Source organism: Camponotus vicinus, unplaced genomic scaffold, assembly GCF_025532165.1.
Source record: "Camponotus vicinus isolate PSW18456_S1 unplaced genomic scaffold, iyCamVici1.0 SCAF_10, whole genome shotgun sequence".
Taxonomy (NCBI): domain Eukaryota; kingdom Metazoa; phylum Arthropoda; class Insecta; order Hymenoptera; family Formicidae; genus Camponotus; species Camponotus vicinus.
The window spans coordinates 17,178,512-17,198,432 of NW_028141946.1; the positions used below are offsets into that span (position 1 = coordinate 17,178,512).

Below are 19,921 nucleotides of genomic sequence, written 5' to 3' on the forward strand. Positions count from 1 at the left end.
TATTACATAAAGTGACTTTAAATTATAAAGTATTACTTAAAATTATAATATTTAAATTATAATATTTATTTATATATATAAAAACAATCTCTATAATATTTACATTGAAACGACAAATTTGAATCTTCCCAAGTCGAGATTTGTAGACGAGAAACTAAGCTTCTCTTTTCGAACAAAAGATGCGGAAACTGTACGAACTGATATCGGAGCGATGTTATGTTTGTCACGTGTGCAGAGAATAGCGCGTCGTCTCTTGGCGGAAGGTCGGGCGGCGAATTACGATGAGGCCGAGGTCGCCGCTAGTTTGCTGGCCCTCAAGTTCGGCGATGCCGAGGCTCTTCAGGCCGCGAAGGAGTGTTCCAGCGTGGAATCAGCACTTGCCTTCCTGCAACAAGAGTGCGAGCTGTGCACCGGTCGCTTCGCCATGAGTCAGGTGAGCATCGTCGAAGAGGGAGAATTTCTGGAAACGGTTGGCGAAGGCAAAATTAAGTGAAACTCTTCCTGGAGCCAACTCCAGGAAGGAAGCGACGAGGTGGATCTCGCCTTTCGTCGAGATAATCGAGAATAGATTCCATAGACTGCATGATCTCTCGATCATCCTGATACCCTTTCATTTCAGATGGTCTCAATGTTAAAGTGCGTGCACCGCTGCTGCAACGAATGCGCGAAGAATTACTTCACCATCCAAATTAGCGACAGGAACATCACGGACGCCGTTTGTCCGTATTGCAAGGAACCTAATCTCAAGGACGCGAGCGAGGACGAGGTTCTGGAATACTTCAGCAATCTGGATATACAGCTGAAGGCCTTGCTGGACCCGCCGATCCACGAGCTTTTTCAGAGGAAGCTCAGAGACCGGACTTTGATGCAGGATCCGAACTTCAAGTGGTGCATCCAGGTAACGGGATTTTATCGCGATCGTCTATTTTGATATCGAAGTCTATCGAGATTATGGCTGTGCCTTTTTCAGTGTTCGAGTGGATTTTACGCCGATCCTGACCAGAAGCGTCTGATTTGTCCCGATTGTCGATCTGTCACCTGTGCCTTTTGCCGAAGACCGGTGTGTATGATATCGATACATTTTTTTTCGAGTTTGTACGTAATAATTAAAAGATGTTAACTGTCTCCTTTTTTCAGTGGGAAAAACAGCACGAGAGAATCTCATGCGAAAAGTTTGCCGCTTGGAAGGACGAGAACGATCCTGACAATCAAGCCGCAGGTTTGGCCAAACATCTCGCCGATAATGGCATCGACTGTCCCAAGTGCAAGTTTCGTTATTCGTTATCTCGTGGAGGTAATAATGCAATAATTATTATATTTATTGCAAATATTATTTATCTATATTTCTTTTTCGATTCAATTTTTTATCGTCATGAGATTTAATCATTCAAGTTTCATTAATATTTTATCGCTTAATTGCATACTATTGAAATATTATTATTATGTATAAGATTTATCATAACATTACTATAAACATGCATTATGCTTGTTGAAATAATACTAAATAATTGATATATAATAATTATAAATAATTATTACAGATGATATATAATTGTTATACTTGAAAAAATATGTATTTCGATTAAGAATTTTATTATAATAATCTATATCCATTATAAAAATTTTTCAATTAAATATAATAATTTCTTTTATAATATTTTATAATTTAATATTTTCTATAATATTTTATAATTCTTTTCTTTTATAATTTCTATAATATTTTATAATTTAAAATTTGTTTCGCTTTTTTATAATATTTTTTATATTATTCTCAATATTACTAAAAAATTAAATATTTCGAGAAAGAATACACCTTTCATATAGGCTTTAGAAAAACAATATAATACGCAAGAATTGATAAATGACGTTTGTAAATATTCCCATACATATGCACACGCATATTTTAATATCATGTCATATTTAATCGAGCCCGCAGAGATAAGAGTTAAATGTATACATATACGTGGAAGGGAGAGATATTTTCTCTAAATTATTCGATATGCATATCAGGGACATATTTTTCGGGGCTCGCTGAAAGGAGACTCGTGAATTTTCATAGGTTGCATGCATTTCACCTGCAGCCAGTGTAAATATGAATTCTGCTGCGGTTGTGGCAAAGCTTTCATGATGGGGGCGAAGTGCACGGTTAGCCCCTATTGCGCCAAACTCGGCCTGCACGCCCACCATCCGCGCAATTGTCTCTTCTACCTTCGCGACAAGGAGCCCGCGCAGCTGCAACAGCTGCTCAAAGAGAACGGCATAGATTACGACACCAAGGGTTCGATCGGGGAACGCAAGTGCAAAGTGCAATTGCAGAAAGAAACGCCGACCGGGGTCGTGGATGCTATATGCAACTCCGACGTCGTCGAGGGTCACGCCGGTCTGTGCAGGTAAGATTCATCGGCGAACAATACTCACGTAATTGTCAGCGGCGGTAAAAAATTCTAGTCATGTTGTAGACGTGAAAATTTATATGTCAAGTTGAAAATATTATATATAAATTTATAAAAAAGTAAGCGTTTATATCGACAAATAACACTGTTTCTCTTAACATTAGAACAACCAACATTATATACAGGGTGAGCCATTTTAATTAACGCACGCAATTATTTCGGAAACAAAGCATTTTAGAGAAAAATGTTTCAGACAAAAGTTTTATGGTTTCGAGGGGGCCATAAGATGGTATCATTGGTTTGACCTTGAAGAGTTATTTGAAGGTCACATGAAGGTCACCTTCAATTTCTTAAATGGAACCTACTATTTGTCATTGCATATTCTTGTAGCTTATCTCGAGAGCTTTCCAAAACACTACAATTAAGTACCTTTTCGTTAAGTACTTTTTGAGTTATGAGGCTTGAAATAATTTCTTAATTTTACATAAACCGTAAAATATCTTGTAAAATATTCATTTTTCGATTATCTTATCTTAATACTTTTATGTACAAAATAATGAGAGGAATCAATTGGTGTAAAGAAAACACATAGTTGTTTTTAAGAAAAAATATGGAATTGTTAATTGCAAATTATATATTTTTTCTTCAAAACAACTATGTGTTTTCTTTACACCAGTTGATTCCTCTCATTATTTTGTACGTAAAAGTATTAAGGTAAGATAATCGAAAAATGAATATTTTACAAGATATTTTACGGTTTATGTAAAATTAAGAAATTATTTCAAGCCTCATAACTCAAAAAGTACTTAACGAAAAGGTACTTAATTATAGTGTTTTGGAAAGCTCTCGAGATAAGCTACAAGAATATGCAATGACAAATAGTAGGTTCCATTTAAGAAATTGAAGGTGACCTTCATGTGACCTTCCAATAACTCTTCAAGGTCAAACCAATGATACCATCTTATGGCCCCCTCAAAACCATAAAACTTTTGTCTGAAACATTTTTCTCTAAAGTGCTTTGTTTCCGAAATAATTGCGTGCGTTAATTAAAATGGCTCACCCTGTATATATATATATATATATATATATATCTAGTTTTATCACATTTGTGTCAATTCGATGGATATTTGAAAAAAACATTTTATTTTATTTTTTATTATTATTTTAATATTTCTTTTTATTTCATTTTATTTATTTATTTTTTTTAATTTCTTTCAATTTTATTTATTATTATAATTTTTAATTTCTTGTTATTTCATTTTATTTGTTATTATTGTTTTTAATTTCTTTTCATTTTATTTTATTTATTATTTTTAATTTTTTAAATAACTTTTACTTACAAGTTTTTTTAATATTTCGGACTTATTTTTTCTCGTTAAAATAAAACTAAGAATATTTATACATTATTTCCAATAATTTATCGTTTCTCCTTTTTATCCAATTTTATCACAGAAAATAAGAAGGTATAAATATTTTTAATTATTATATATTAAAAACTTTTTTATCTATGTTTCAAAATAAAATCAAAATTAGCTGTAATATTTAAGATCTAAGATGAATAAACTTACTTTACATTAAAGAAGAAATATATTTTTCACTAATTTTTCACAATAGACGCTTATCACATGAGTTTTAGCGAACTGACAACAAAAATACGATTTTCCTAAATTGTTATTGAAATATCGTACCCATATTTGCCATAAACGAGATACGCGACATGACATCAATTTAATTTATTTATCTAATATTTCTTGAAAAAAATTCGTCCCATGTTCTATATAAAATATATAAAAATATATAAATAATTTTTGTCCTGTCACATTTATTTATTTTTAATCGTACGCTACCAAGTTTTCAAATTATAATAAAATATGAGATTATTAAATCTGTCATTTTGACAGATATACAAAACTTTGAAATTAAAATGGTTGTGATTAAAAATAATATATAATAATTTTTTTATTTCGACAAACGTTAACATGTATTCCGACAAAAGTATCATAATAATTTAATCTAAAATCTGAAATCCATCATTTTGATCCAAATTTGGTTGTTCTAGTATTAAAGAGGAAGCAATAGCTCTCTCGAAGAGACTATCATATTTTATTGATTAAAAATTGCAGCGAGAGAATTGTTTGTACTTTCTCTCTGCGTCAAGATTATTCGTTTAATTAAATTCTTCGCTATCAGAAGAGAACCTAAATGGCTTTGAAGGAAAATCCGAGCAATATATACGATACATTCCGCGACACGTTCAACGATTCCGTGGCGTTAGAAAGTTCGCTCACCCTCCCAGTTTCCGGGGGAGGGGGCGATCCCGGGCGATTCCTCGGCAACGAGAATCCGCTCGATCGCTAACGAGAGATCCTCCATGTCATCCAGGATCCATTACGTCGAGTATCTAGTTCGAAAGATCCGTATGACGCGGCTGGAACCGCTGCCCTTGCTAAACGTGGACGATCTCGAAACGTGCGTGCGACGCGCGGGGCTGAAACCACCCCCGAACTGGTACGGTCGCGACCCCCAGCATTACAGGAACGACCTGGTCGAGGTAAAGCGCGAGTTTCGGGGCATCCCTCGTGCCTGACTAAAATCTCTGGGTACTTTTCCCCCTTAGGCAGCACTACATTGAGTACTTGGCGGGCCTGGTGCTCAAGGGCAGGCTGGATCCGGTGACGATCTTTGACTTGAACGACGCCAAGCAAGAGCTGCGCCGACGGGGAAAGGTTCCCCCTGCGAAGGACCAGGAAATGTCCGAGCGGGATTATCTCGAGGCGTGCATTCAGGTGACTAACACGGCTCCTCTCTTCTTTTTTTTTCTCTCTTTCTCTCGACGACTCGCCTCCCTCCCGCCTTTTCGACCCACTGACCGAATTAACAGCAGTTGCATGAAAGTAGAATTCCTGCGTGCACGAGACTTTCCTGCGCCGAAAATCGTAAAAGGTGAATAGACCTTCGCCGAATGATGCTGTCGAACGGCCGTACCTTGCGTCAATCTTCCGAGATATATCGTCACGCTTGGACGATTTTTTTTTCCAAGCATTGTGAAAAATGGACGAACTGGAAAATGTTAACAAGAAATCATTTTATAAAATTCGATTTATAATTTAATATATAATTTTTATACTGTACTTGTACTAATTTAATAATGTAGGGGAAATCATTTTCACATTTTTTTAAAAAAAGCTCCTGTTTCTTTACAAGATTATTTATTTTAGCTACAATTCCTGTTAGCGAGAAAGAGAAATTGTATAAAATGATTTTTCCCTTTTAACAAGAACTTAAAAAAAATTATATATAATAAAAAAAAAGCGAATATATTTTTTCATTTTCTAAATTTAATCAGTCACTTGTTACTTATTCCTCGATAAAAATACATTTCAAGTAGAAGATCCAAAAATTTAAATCGAATTTAAATCGAAATTTTCGGATATTTAATAAATTCTTAAATTGACTTATTTTTTATATAGATACTTGGAAAAATTTTATAATGTATTAATATCATCAATCAATTAAATTTACATTTTTATTTAAAGATATTAAGATCCCTCTTTAAAAAAAAAAAAAATTCGGATTTATTAAATATATAAAGTTATTACATTGGAGAAAGAAATCTTATTTTCTTCGTGTATTATAATAAAAAAAATAATTTTAAATCACAATTCCTGATGGCAATTTTTGATTTCGGTAATATTATAAAGGATATTTTCTACTAGATACCATTTCGAGAGAAATAAAAATTTCATACCCGACATTATATCCCAATATTATAGATCCGCGCGGCCGTTCGCAGCTTTTTTCTGCGTAAATAACGATTTTCCTTTCCTCTGAATTGCTTTTTTTATTTTATACGGTACATCGAAGTAAATAAGGTGTACGAGCGTAAAGTATATGCCGCGGGAATGCATTAACATTCTACAACTTCACCGTGCATAAAGTATATTCCGATGTTGCAGGTCGTAAAAAAGGAGATTCCACTGGAGTGACTACGGAAGAATATTTCAGGAAAACACTCGTACACCAGAAGTCATAAGAGAAATAGAGAGAGCGTGTATTTATTTTAATTTGTATACACCATGTGAAAGAGCCTTCCTTTACCACAAGTGAAATTAATATAGGACCATAAAAAATACATAATAATATGCAACATGTGGACATTAGTCTTTGTCGCAAAAATTTATTTATTTTTTGACATGACGGTGCGATTTGTACATTAATTCACGTAGCGTTAATTTATTCGCGATAGAAACATCGCGAGAAGAAATAGTGTGTTCATATCTTTCTAGGTGCTCTTGTTAACAAGCAAAGATTTGCATTAATCGAATGTTTCTTCAATGATGGGAAAAATATTTATCTCGATGAGATTTATAACTAGCGTTTGAAAATGTGTATTTACTTCTTGTCTTTATATAACTGTTTTCCAAGAAATAGACTATTTAATTAAAGAACTGTATAATTTTCATATGAATCCTTTCTTTCTGTATCTAAAGTCCCAAAGTTGGAAGTTTATCAATTCAAGTCATCTTTTGTTAAAAACAAAAGATTTATCAGTTGAATAAAGTGTAATAATATTGACATATATTTATACACTTTTATAAAAAAATACTTGTCCATTTACAAAGTAAAATATACTATATTATCTAAATTTTCAAAGTAGTTCTGCTATAAAACTACTTAAGCTTTTCCTTTTCGTAGATATTACTTTACTTTCTTCCATGATATTTTTTAATCGAGTTATATTCAATTTTTTAGATTTTTTATTAGAAGTGAGTAATTTTTTGTTATTATTATTTGATATTATTTTAGGCGTAATTAAGGGCGATTTTGTTTTACTGTTATCTTCCTTATTCAATCTTGATACAGGCGTACAACCTGAAATATTCAAACCAGCAGTCTTATCCCTAGATTTTTTCTTTTTCTTCTTGCGTTTATTTTGCGGCGTCTCTACTTGGGAATTGTTTAATTCGACCGGCTTCAGCCGGTTTCCCTTTTTGAGTGGCAACGTGGTATTTTTAGAACAGACAGAACACTTGATTACCAATTTATTCATCTCATTTTTTATAGACTTCTGTGCCAAAGCGGTGCAAACTTTTGGAATCTTTTGATTTGGATTTTCATTCATGCGACGCACAATCTTCTTTACTGATTTAGACATTTTTTTACCACGTGCTATCCGAACCTGATGCTCCACAGTGCTCCAAAGTGATCCACAATGCGAACACATTGCTGATGGCCCAAAATTCCTCTGTGGTAATTCCACTATTTTACTAAGATTTTTACATTTTTGCCTGAAACACAAAAGTTGAAAACATTTTATTCTCTATATATATATGTATAGTACTATATATTTTACATTCTATATTTTTTTCTTTTTTTCATGTACTATATTTTATATTCTAACATGTATAATATACAGGGTGTCACGGCAATCTCTTCCCAAAAAAAAAAAGCTTTTGTAGCTTACCTCAAGAGCTTTTCAAAACATTATAATAAAGTTTTTTCATCGAGTACTTTTCGAGTTATGAGGCTTGATATAATTTCTTAATTTTTACAAAAACCATAAAATATCTAATAAAATATTCATTTTTCGATTATCTTACCTTAATACTTTTATGTACAAAATAATGAGAGGAATCAATTGGTGTAAAGAAAACACCAATAATTGTTTCAAAGAAAAAATATGTAATTTGCAATTAACAATTACATATTTAATTACATATTACATCCTGTATATATACAAAACTGCTATTAATTTATTATATTTAAAATATCAAAATTACTTGATTATAATTACCAATTGTATAAATAATTATTATTGTTAGATTACTAAAATTATTCTAATTATTTTAATTTTAAAATTTGCACATTAAAAAATATTTTACAACAATAAACGTTAAGATACAATATCATCCAAGTGCAACATGTGAGCAGAAAATCCAGTAACTTCTCCTAATAACTGTCATAAAAATTAAATAATATCAATATAAAATGTGTAATAAATTACATGTAAAACGTTTGTAACTCCGTAGTTACTGGATTCTTGAACTTTGTCATAAATTGATTGACGTCCCACAGATGTTTAACGGTTTCTACAAATTCATCAACGTTCGACGAAGATTCCATGATAAGTATTATCAATATACGATAAGTACTATCGATATAAGATATTTATTGTACACGTTGCAGATTCAACTTTCAAATCAAGTTAAATCGTTCTTCACACATATTTATCGAAAAAAAAACACGCACGCAGGAGTGTCATATAGCCAGTCACGTCCATGATTTATCATTCAGGGTGACCAACCTAACGTGAGGAACAGCGGAAACGACGTTCCCAAACGCATCCGTTTCGGAGCATCGTCCAAACTTTCACTCCCAATTCTCGACTCGTTTATTTTACGGGTGTTTGTATTTTATTTCCTTTTATTTTATTTTTATTTTGTTTTTATTTTATTTTTATTTCATTTTATTTTTTTAGTTTGTTTTTATTTTAACTTCTTATTAAATTTAAATTTCACATTCATCGAGGTTCAAGACGGTTTCAGTTGGCAGGTGACGCCAACCGCGGTTTCCCCTCTAGGTTGACGCGACACCCACGGCCGATGCCGTAGAGAGGAATTCGTATTTTGTCATCCTTGTTATCGATGCACCGGGAGCAGTTCTGTCAAACAACAAGTGCGGAATCGTCGTCGAGTTGTCGCGGCAGCGAATCGATCCCACCGCGTCGTCGTTCGACATGGGAGACGGCAAGGAGGGCGAGCGTCAGCCGCTGCTGAAGAACGAAAATGTCACGTACAGCTCGCACGGCAGCGATGCGATCGGTACGTATCAAGACGCACGTTATACCGTGACGGGGACACGCCGTTTGTCTCGCGTCTGTCAAGGCGCCTCTCCCTCTCGAGGCGCGCCGTCGAGTTTGACAGTTGGTTGACAGCTGATCGTCGCGTTCCAGACGAGACGCAGTCCAACGTCAACACCGTCTCGCCGATCGGGCCGGATGAGTTACCGCCGCCCTATCAATCCGCGACCCAGGGAGGGATGCCGATGGTCACCTGCAGGGTCTGTCAGGCGATGATTGACATTTCCGGCAAGAGGGATCAGCACGTCGTCAAGTGTTGTCAGTGTAACGAGGCCACGGTATGTGTTGGAAATTTCCTATTGTCCTTTGTCACTTTATTTGTTTACCGGGTATGAGTGCAAATGATGTTGCTTTTTCCGTTTACGCAGCCCATACGAAACGCCCCGCCTGGGAAGAAGTACGTACGATGTCCGTGCAACTGTCTGCTAATATGCAAGAGCTCCTCGCAACGTATTGCCTGTCCAAGGCCGAATTGTAAACGTATTATCAATCTGGCTCCGAGCCCCATTACACCGCCGGTTCTATCCATGCCTGGCATGTGCAGAGTAGGCTGCGCCCATTGCCATGATACATTCTTGGTGAGCAGCGATATGTAATTTTGTATAGAATATTTAGTTTTTTCTTTCCCTTGAATTTTTATTCTTCTATCGGGAGAAATTTTGCTTCTTTCAGTTTAACACATTAAATAATGCTCTGGCACGATGTCCACATTGTCGTAAGATATCCTCAGTCGGTCCAGATTTTGCTAGAGGACGAGGAATTGTATTCATTATTGTTGGAATTATAGTCTTAGTAATTGCTATAGCTGTAACGGCAAGTATTTTTCAAATTTTGTATTTTGGTTGATATTGGGAGTTTCTCTACAATATTAATTTAACGCTATGCATGATTACAGGTTGGGACCTACAAATATGTAAAGACAAGCGGTGGAATTTATGTTGCTTATGTCGGTAGGTTGACAGTTCATTCTTAGCACTCTGTGCACTCGTTATTTGAAAATCTTGTCCATCTAATTCGAGGTATGTTTTTTAGGTGCATTTTTATTAGCACTCTTGTGCTTGGGACGCAGCATTTATTATTGTACAATGAAGATCAGTTTGATAGAGGGTCCCATGTAGTCTTAAAATACGACAATGAGCAATCCTCTTGGGAGATGAATGTCATATAATCTGTTTAGATCAAATGTTTATAGTAATGTGACATCTGAAATTCGTTTTAAGATAAGAATGGATAGATAGATATATATATATACACACACACACATGGCCATATGTGGGTATGCAGACCTGTATTGTTTATAATAATAACGCATGTATACATACATTTTCTTATATAATACGCATACACATATGAACGTGATCGAAAGAAAGCAGACGCAGTTTGCAATGCTTTCTTCAGGTATGATGAGATTGTAGGAAATTTCTCTCGGAAGTCTTATTTTATGAAGAATTGATTCTCTGCACTTTTATATATATGCAAGCATAGGATCAATTAACCATGAGCTCCGATTTTTAATTTCAATCTACTGACTAGAATACACTCTATACATATACATATATATATATATATACAAGCTTTCTATAATACATTATCCATATTGATTGCACATAAGTAGAATTAAAGTGCAAATGTGCTCATAATTATTCCAAACATAAGTATATGGTAAATTTTAAAATCTATAAGTCTATGCAAATTGTTTTTAATATAAGTTTCTTCTTACATTATTCTATACACGAGTATCTGTATCGAAAATATAAAAAAAAATCGCATCAATTGTTTCAAATAAATCTCTGGATTTTCATATTAATCTTGACACGTGTATGAGAAACTGTATGAGACGCAAGTGTATGAGTGTATATATTAGTTGTACCAACATTAGATATATCGCAATTAGTTAATTAGTCATTACTATTATTACACGAAGAATGTCGCACGAAATTTTCAGCTGTCACCGAACGCGACTCTTGGTCAGGCGTGGAGATAAAAATATATTTCTTGTAGTGCTAGTCGACGCTTTTCATTACGTCTTATAATTTACGCATAATACTCTTTCAAATATAAATCTTCCTTCTATAAAAATGTCTCTGTCCTCTCTAAATTTCCTTTGCAATGAAAGATGTGTTACACTTGAATAAATAAATTCGGTTTTGGTAAATAATCAATGTGTATTTTGTATAAAGCATGAATAAATTTAAGATGAGAAAACAAAGGATTAATCGAGTATAAAGAGTAATTAATAATGATTAAAAATATTTAACACAAATGTAACAAAATTAGAGTAAGAAATATATTTTTATCATTATTTTATTATTTACCGATTAAATTATTAAATTTGTGTGAATTATAATTTATATTTTTAATAAATTATATTTATTATATTATAAAAATTAATAAAATATAATTTCTTAATAAAATATAATTTCTTATAAAAAAATTAATAAAAATTAAAATATAATTTATTATAATTACATCTTATGAGATTTTTCCCATAAAATAATCCCTAGACGATCACTGACAGCATGACACTTGAAATTCCCGCTTAAACACATTAAAAACAAAATCCCTAGTTATTATGACATATGGAACAGCTGATTGTAGAAAGTGACGGAAAGGAAAATCCGCATCAATTAGAAGGTTACTGCTGAGAAAGAGAAGCATGTAAAAAAAAGGAATCAAGTAAAAATCGTGTCATTGTCTGAGCAGGATCCAACGTGACGATTTAGTTGCCGCGAGGAAATATCGAACGGAAACTGCACTTTCATATGTAACAGATGTTTGTTGTGAGAGATGTCACAAATTGATATCCAGTATTTGTTTAACAAGAGCAGGTAAGATGATCTACAAATGCTACAAAAGCATCATAGAATCATAATCATTATTATCCAATTCGTAAATGTTAATCGAAAAACGCCAAAAGTGTTTTTATAGGTGAGAGAATGTTCTTTTTCACACATATGTGAAATTAGTGGTAAGAATGTTTAGAGAAAAAGATAGAAACTAAATCTGTACTTTTCATTACAATTGTCATCAAAGCTTTGCGCCCTGCATTGAAGTATTTAACCAATTGCATTATTATGAATTTAGGTTTCCTAGCGGTTGGCGTCTTCTACTTGTGATATTGTACTCACCAGTAGGTGTTCTACTTGTGTTACTGCGATTATTCGTAACATTACAACTTTGGCTTGTCGCATCGCTATTGCCGGATTGCAATCCTCTTCAAACGATCTTAAGCTACGGTATTAGTTTTGCTTTTGGGATCATAGTTAAATTCGATACCGAGAGCGAACTCAGAGATAAGCAATCGAGAATAATAATCGCTAATAATGTGTCCGTTCTGGATCACATTGCTATACATCGAGCAACGGAAACGTTAATTCCCAGTCTTTGGGAGTTACCCGCTGCTCTAAGCAATGCGCTGGGATTACAAGAGATGGATATGGGCAGCAAAGACATATTGATCGCCAACATAAAGCAATTTCTTGCCACCTCCACATATGGCATCGCTATACAACCTGAATTTGGCACAACTAATAGCAAAGTCGCTCTGTTGAAGTTCAATTCCTGGCCGTTTAGCATAGAAACGTCTGTCCAGCCGGTCGCCATCAAAGCGTCAAGACCAGAGTTTGTACCTGTGCACATTACCTCGTTGGCTTCGACATGGTGGACGGAAGTGTTTTGGTTCATGTTCGTCCCTTATACAATTTTCACACTCAAGTACCTGAAAATTAGACGGAATTCTGATCACGAGACTCTTATGCGGGAGGTAGAGAGGGACATCGCGGATGCTTTGGGGCTTAAAACAAGTTCTCATACTATATCGGACAAGACAGAGTATGAAAGGCGTTATCGCATGGAAATGATACTTAGTAACACCCGTTCTAACAGAAGTACGCCAAATTCACAAGTTATACATAGCATAGAAATACAAAGGATGGTTCGTCAAGTTAGCGAAGTACTTCCATTGGTCCCACACAACGTGATTCTCCGAGATCTTTGTATGTATTATACACGCCAAACATCTACCTTAACTTGTATATAATTTTATACAATTATATAGTACAATTTTCGCGATGGTAAAACAATTATTAAATTAAGTCCGCTGTTTTATATTACAGTGAAGACTCGGAACGTTGATGTTACAATTGCCAATATTCTTGATGGCATAGTTACTTATACTCCAGAGCCAAATCCACAGACTCCATCCTCTGTAATCCTACCTAGTGGATCTTCAAATTCTGTAAAGGACAAAATATTCGGTACTTCTTCCTTCCAAGAAAAGAAAGCTAAAATGATACAAGAAGCCAGAGAAAGGTATATTAAAAAACACGGACTGACAAATTGCTGACATTCTTATTATTGTTTTATTCTGGTTATAACATTGTCAAGGACAACTTGTATGTAATTTGTTTTATTTCATATGTATTATATTTACCATTATATTATGTGAATATATCTTTATTTCTAAAATATGATTATGTAATTATATACAAATACCTATCCATTACAATCATGGCAACAAATTTATCGTTTGTATTTGTGCAAATGAATTTCAATTACATAATTATCAATGTTGTTATATAATCAATATTATCCAAATAACGGAATATGCACATGAAAAAAAACAAGAACAAGGAAGATTAAGAGACTTTTATATCAGATTATCTCAATTTATATCTCTATTTTTTACATCTCGGACAATCTCAATTTTTACTTTTGGTAGATAAACATAAGACATTATTATTATTCTCTTTTTTGTGTATCAGACTAAAAAATAAGATGTATAATATATTTCTATATAATTATTATAATAGAAACATTAGATATCTTCAAATTGATTGAATGAAAACTAGAAAATTCTGACAAACATTATAGATATAATAAAAACCTTTCTTTTTTATAAAGTTTTAAATGAATTTTAATATATTAATTTTGTATCTGATTATAAAAACGATAATTTTGCACTTGAATTATCATCGACATTTAAACTATAAAAAATATTTTAAAAAGCATGTAGTCAAGAAAAATGAGATGTGTGTAACAAGCTATATACATATTTTAGTATAACATTTTTTTTCTCTACATCTTCCATGTTATTGTTTTTATATATTCTAAACTTTTTTATGGAATTTCTCATCTATTTAATCATATGATTAAAACATATTCTAGAACTTTGATTGTAGAAAAAATATATGTGCGGAAAAACGTGTCTTAGATATTTCTTACGTGTATATTTTATTTCGTTTATAAAGTTTGGAAGACTTGTTTTGTACTATAATATGTGTTATATAATATGGCAAATATAAAATTTATAACAACAAAATAGATTAGAAAAATACAAACAATATTCTTTTACAACTAGCTTTGCAATCTATAAAAATAAACTCGATATATATTATTCTTACTTATATATAATATATAATCTTACTTAATATTAAAATACTTAAAATATTTAATGTTTAACATCAACATTTAGTAAATATATAAGAAAGATTATTTTAATGTCTCTATTCTAAAATTTCTTTTCTTGTGCATTTTATCAAAGACTTTTAAGCAAAAAAATTATTTCATACTAAAAATGAAATATAGCATTGGTATCAATTTGATCTTGAATGGTATTTTTAAAATTATTGACATTGTTGATCGTAAATAGCATTAATAAACACTAATTACAATTTTGAAATTTCATGGCTCTTTAACAAGTTGAAATAAAGTAATGTTTCAAAAAGATTTAGATGTCTGTGCAAATGAATACGTATAATCCCATTCAAAGAAATTATTTGATCTTAAAATCAAACTGATATCGTCATATTTTTCCTTTACTAACATTTGTTTTTTTTTATAATGTATAGAAAAAAAATTTGAAATGCAGACATTAAAACTCCTACTCTGTATATAAAGCAATACATTTTATACATTTTAATAAAAAAAAAAGTGTATGTGATACTAATAATGCTACTTGAATTTAAATTAATTTACAAAAGTAGAAAATATATTGTTTCTACTGTCTATAATAAGAACTTGCAGCAAATTATGGCACATAAACGTGTTTAAAGTAACAACAAATGTTAACAAAACAATTAGGAATAATTAGAAACATTATATAAAAAATATTAAATATCTCTAGTTATAGAAATCCTTCTACAGATGTTTAGAAGACTATAAAATCTCTGTTTTTACTACTGTTATGTAAGATATATAACTAAATTGTATAGCCTATTATTGTCTAGCATTGAATTATAACACCTGTTATCAATAATCAAATGACTGCTATTCAAAATGCATATTACATCCCTAACTTTTTGCATAATCAGCGCTTAAGATTGCCGATGCACACATATTTGATATCGAGGTAATCTTCAACTCCATGCTTAGAACCTTCTCTTCCTAAACCAGATTCCTTCACCCCACCAAAGGCAGCCTCTGCGCATGAAATTAATCCCTCATTGACGCCCACCATACCGACCTCCAGCTTGCGCGCGACTCTAAATATCTGGGATATGTCCTGCGAGAAGAAGTATCCGGCTAAACCAACCGGCGTGTCATTGGCTTGTCTCAGTACATCCTCCTCGTTGCAAAACTTATTGATGACAGCTATGGGCCCGAAGATCTCCCTATTGTATACCTCCATGTCCTTAGTTACCCCAGTTAATAGGGTAGGTGCGTAGAATAGGGGACCAAGACCCGGTAATGGATCACCACCGCACTGTACCTTGGCTCCCTTCTGAACCGCATCCTTCACCAAGCCGTTCACCATGTCTAATTGGCTCTTCTTGATGAGCGGTCCGTGAGTGACACCCTCTTTGCTACCATCTCCCATCTTAATGTCCTCCTTGATCCTCTGGACAAATTTCTCGACGAACTCGTCGAAAACGTCGTCCTCCACGAAGAATCTGTTCGCCGAGACGCACGTCTGGCCGGTATTGCGGAATTTACTTGCCATGGCGCTATTTACAGCCGCGTCGACGTCCGCGGTTTTAAACACGATGTACGGCGCGTTACCGCCGAGTTCGAGGCCGAGTCGTTTCATGGTCGAAGCGCACTGCTTGTACAGGATCTTTCCCACGGCTGTGGAACCGGTGAACGACAACACCCTTACTTTAGGGTTCTCGCACAGCTCCAGGCCAACGGCGGCGGAGTTTGTTACGCTCGTGGTGAGCACGTTCAGGATCCCTGCGGGGAAACCCGCCTGTTCCGCAAGGTCTGCTAGTGCCAGAGCTGACAACGGGGTGTCCTCGGACGGTTTCACGACGCACGTGCAGCCAGCGGCAAGAGCAGCGGCCGCTTTCCTGGTAATCATAGCATGTGGAAAGTTCCACGGTGTGATTAAAGCAGCTACTCCGACTGGTTGCTTTAATAAAAACAATTCTCTGTTAGGAAAAGGAGCCTGCAAAATCTCTCCTTCTATCCTTCTAGCTTCCTCCGAGAACCACTCCACGAACGCACTTCCATACTTAATCTCCATCCTAGATTCGGCGAGGGATTTTCCATTCTCTTTAGTCAAGATACAGGCGAGGTCCTCCGAATGTTTAACCATCAGATTGTACCAATTTCTAAGCAAGTCGCTCCTCTCTTTGGCTGTAGTTTTGCTGAACGATTCGAAAGCTTTGGCAGCAGCATCAATGGCTGCTTGAGTATCAGCAGTATTCATATCAGGAACATGAGTGATAACAGCATTGTCAACCGGATTGCAAACAGGAAATGTCTGTTTGCTAGCGGCACTTATCCAACTTCCATTGACATATGCACTGTTTCTCAAAAGATGCATGGCTCTGTAGTTCAGAGCCTCAAGATGCGACAGATAGCTTCGGAATAACCTTGTTCTAGCAAACATGTTTTCCTCTTGAAAACGAGCAAATGTATCCTGCAATGAATAGAGTAGCAAATAAATTACAGATAAATAAATAACTAAATAAATGCAAACTAAAGTTTGTCAAAGTATAACCATATTGATCTCAATTTACACATTTTATTCAATCTGTACGATTGGATTTTTCTAGATTTGACATTTCCTCTCATGTGACTCTTTTTATCGCAACAAATATATTTCTACAATGTAAGATTGATTTCATATCAAATTTACAAATTGCTCTTAAGTACTTGGCTAACAGTAATTATTAATTTCATATTTAGTTTTGATATTTTTTTTTTAGGAAAATTATTTTTTGAGGTTTTATTTTTTTAGAAAAATGATTTTTTTGAGGGAAAATTAATGTAAATTATTTTTAAGGATTTTTTTTATTAAACATTTTGTTGCATTCAAGGTAGAATACTTTTATGTACTTGGCGTATTTTTTTACCTTTGTAAGGTTTTTTTTATACAATCTAATCGCACTTGAAGCAAATTAAATGGCTTTATCGGATACGAAGTCCAACCAAGAAAAACTTACCTCCCGGATACGCGGGTTGTTAATCCGATGATTGTCGCTAGCTTATTTGAGTCTGACGTTCGTTGCCAATTGAAAGGTGACGGTTGACAGAACGAACTTATATACGCGACGCGACTTCGCGTCTTGTATACTCGATTTATAAAGCGCTCGTTGATCGCTGCCGGCGCGTTGGCGTCCCTCGGTCAATAAATACGTGCCTCGTTATCGGGTGCTTGATTGTCGAAGTTGTATCAGAATCGCATTTACACAACATCATGAGCGGCAACACAAAGCGAACCATTTACGTAGGCATGTATGGATTAGTAAACGAGAATTTTGACCGGTAATCTTCTTCAACGCTCGCATTAAACATCACTTAACCTCAAGTTTATTCAAATTTAGGATATGGGAAATAATTTTTTTTTAATGATATCACGCGAGAAATATAGAGAATATTTGTTCAACAAATTAATAATTTAATTTTAATTTGTTTTTTTTTTTTTTTTTAGGTGGTCTGGCCGAGGAGGTCGACGAGAAGGTACTTCATGCAGCGTTTATACCTTTTGGAGAGATCGTTGATGTTCAAATACCACTGGACTATGAGTCTGAAAAGCACAGGGGATTCGCATTCATTGAATTCGAAATGGCAGAGGATGCAGCTGCGGCTATAGATAATATGGTACATTTGTAAAACAACATATGTGCTGTTGCGATTCATTTAATAGGACAGTAATCTAACGTACAAGATTTCTTTTATAAACTGCTAGTTTCTCGATTATTGAGATAATCAGTAGTCCCTAAAATCATTGATCAATTTTATTTATAGCAAATTATCTGAAGGATAAATATGGACAATGAATGCATTAATACTTTTTGTCTTTTCCTTATCTAATCTAATCTTTGGCATGTATGTGAGCAATATGACATCTTGTTTGTATCACGATAAGTCATTAAAAATAATCTATATTGATTAACAGAATGACTCGGAATTATTTGGCCGTACAATAAGGGTAAATATTGCTAAGCCGCAAAAGATAAAGGAAGGTTCATCGAAACCAGTATGGGCAGATGATGCTTGGTTACAAGAACACGCAGGGGAGACATTGAAAAATGACGATAATGCAAAGACGAATGATGTTACGCAACCAAAGAAAGCAAAGCAGAATCCTCAGGTTTATTTTGACATAAGTATAGGGAAGCAAGAAGTAGGTAGAATTATTATGATGTTACGAGCAGACATTGTGCCAAAGACTGCGGAAAACTTTCGAGCTTTATGCACCCACGAGAAGGGATATGGGTATCAGGGTAGCACCTTTCACAGAATTGTTCCAGATTTTGTATCCTTAAGTATTGTTTTAAGAAAATGTATCTCGCTTGAATAATTTCAATATTTCTTAATTTCAAGCTTCTAATACAAGTATAAAACTACAAAATCCTTAATGCAAGTATAACAGATGTGTCAAGGGGGCGATTTTACGAATCATAATGGTACAGGTGGTAAATCGATCTACGGCAACAAATTCGACGACGAAAATTTCGAACTCAAGCACACAGGTCCAGGGACCCTATCAATGGCAAATTCCGGCCCAAACACTAATGGATCACAATTTTTTTTGTGCACAGCCAGAACGGATTGGCTGGATGGAAAGCATGTCGTCTTTGGGCATGTTCTTAGTGGATTGGATGTGGTGAAAAAGGTTGAAAAATGTGGAACAAAAGCAGGCACACCGACGCAAAAAGTCGTCATAACTGCTTGTGGAGAATTAGTATAGTTATTTTTATGTACATAAAATATTTTTTAATAAATTATGATTTATATAAATAATCTGCAAAATTAGACATATATACGTTATTTAAAATTTTCAACTATATCCATCAGATTAATTTCATATAATTGATATAGATATCCTCTATTTTTCTTCCAAAGATATATTTAAATTTCTTATTTTTAGGATGTCTAAAAAACCTCCACTTTTTATGGCCCAATATCCTAATTCGCATAATTATTAATTTATAATTGCTCCGAGATATAATCGATTACATAAAAATGTGAACATGTATTTTTATATAAATATTCATTTTATAGGTAGAACCTTTATCTGAATAGTCTCTTTTATTACTTCATTTCCTATCAATCAATGAGGCAGAGTAAAAGAGGAAGCAATGTGCTTATGTACAAAAAGATACCGTGTAGATATTGCTACATTATTGATATTACATATATATAAATATCAGGAATTGAAGGCCATGAATTATAACAAATTTATTAAATCATGAAAAATGTTTCGCATTTTTATGATGTT

At 33.9% G+C, this 19,921-nt stretch overlaps 6 protein-coding genes across 15 annotated transcripts in view; 4 read left to right on the top strand and 2 right to left on the bottom strand.

Moving 5' to 3' along the window:
• Window positions 1–6,853, top strand: part of Lubel (Linear Ubiquitin E3 ligase) — a 26,352-nt gene extending 19,499 nt beyond the window's left edge. For 7 of the 8 annotated variants that reach the window (XM_083080400.1, XM_083080401.1, XM_083080403.1 and 4 more), the window contains 7 exons: window positions 236–433; window positions 620–898; window positions 971–1,060; window positions 1,138–1,294; window positions 2,060–2,390; window positions 5,011–5,179; window positions 6,350–6,853. In XM_083080400.1, the coding sequence (XP_082936526.1) occupies window positions 236–433; window positions 620–898; window positions 971–1,060; window positions 1,138–1,294; window positions 2,060–2,390; window positions 5,011–5,179; window positions 6,350–6,379 (1,254 nt within the window). In that variant the 3' untranslated portion in view covers window positions 6,380–6,853. Of the gene's footprint in view, window positions 1–235; window positions 434–619; window positions 899–970; window positions 1,061–1,137; window positions 1,295–2,059; window positions 2,391–4,775; window positions 4,945–5,010; window positions 5,180–6,349 lie in introns of all 8 variants that reach the window. The other variant, XM_083080408.1, reaches the window with a different exon arrangement.
• Window positions 6,424–8,865, bottom strand: LOC145960739 (uncharacterized). The gene is made up of 2 exons (XM_083080415.1): window positions 8,398–8,865; window positions 6,424–7,681 (listed from the first exon to the last, which is right to left on the bottom strand). Exons 1-2 carry the CDS (start codon window positions 8,514–8,516, stop codon window positions 7,042–7,044), a joined length of 759 nt encoding a protein of 252 aa, XP_082936541.1. The 5' UTR covers window positions 8,517–8,865; the 3' UTR covers window positions 6,424–7,041.
• A 42-nt stretch (window positions 8,866–8,907) lies between these two features.
• LOC145960738 (type 1 phosphatidylinositol 4,5-bisphosphate 4-phosphatase) lies at window positions 8,908–11,410 on the top strand. The gene is made up of 6 exons (XM_083080414.1): window positions 8,908–9,214; window positions 9,346–9,530; window positions 9,621–9,830; window positions 9,925–10,065; window positions 10,148–10,202; window positions 10,285–11,410. Exons 1-6 carry the CDS (start codon window positions 9,130–9,132, stop codon window positions 10,368–10,370), a joined length of 762 nt encoding a protein of 253 aa, XP_082936540.1. The 5' UTR covers window positions 8,908–9,129; the 3' UTR covers window positions 10,371–11,410.
• A 414-nt stretch (window positions 11,411–11,824) lies between these two features.
• LOC145960736 (lipid droplet-regulating VLDL assembly factor AUP1-like) lies at window positions 11,825–13,721 on the top strand. Its single transcript, XM_083080411.1, has 3 exons — window positions 11,825–12,080; window positions 12,337–13,247; window positions 13,368–13,721. Exons 1-3 carry the CDS (start codon window positions 12,040–12,042, stop codon window positions 13,595–13,597), a joined length of 1,182 nt encoding a protein of 393 aa, XP_082936537.1. The 5' UTR covers window positions 11,825–12,039; the 3' UTR covers window positions 13,598–13,721.
• Ssadh (succinic semialdehyde dehydrogenase) lies at window positions 13,588–17,941 on the bottom strand. 2 transcript variants are annotated; one of them, XM_083080409.1, is made up of 2 exons: window positions 17,640–17,941; window positions 13,588–17,113 (listed from the first exon to the last, which is right to left on the bottom strand). In XM_083080409.1, exon 2 carries the CDS (start codon window positions 17,081–17,083, stop codon window positions 15,560–15,562), a length of 1,524 nt encoding a protein of 507 aa, XP_082936535.1. In that variant the 5' UTR covers window positions 17,084–17,113; window positions 17,640–17,941; the 3' UTR covers window positions 13,588–15,559. The 2 variants fall into 2 exon arrangements, with proteins under 2 accessions (XP_082936535.1, XP_082936536.1); XM_083080410.1 differs by lacking the exon at window positions 17,640–17,941 and adding an exon at window positions 17,550–17,639.
• On the top strand, window positions 17,614–19,452 carry LOC145960737 (peptidyl-prolyl cis-trans isomerase E). Of its 2 annotated transcripts, none has more exons than XM_083080413.1 (4): window positions 17,614–17,961; window positions 18,128–18,297; window positions 18,596–18,955; window positions 19,073–19,452. In XM_083080413.1, the coding sequence occupies exons 2-4, from the start codon at window positions 18,262–18,264 to the stop codon at window positions 19,388–19,390; spliced, it is 714 nt and encodes a 237-aa protein (XP_082936539.1). In that variant the 5' UTR covers window positions 17,614–17,961; window positions 18,128–18,261; the 3' UTR covers window positions 19,391–19,452. The 2 variants fall into 2 exon arrangements, with proteins under 2 accessions (XP_082936539.1, XP_082936538.1); XM_083080412.1 differs by having other exon boundaries at window positions 17,615–17,927.
• The last annotated feature ends 469 nt before the right edge of the window (window positions 19,453–19,921 follow it).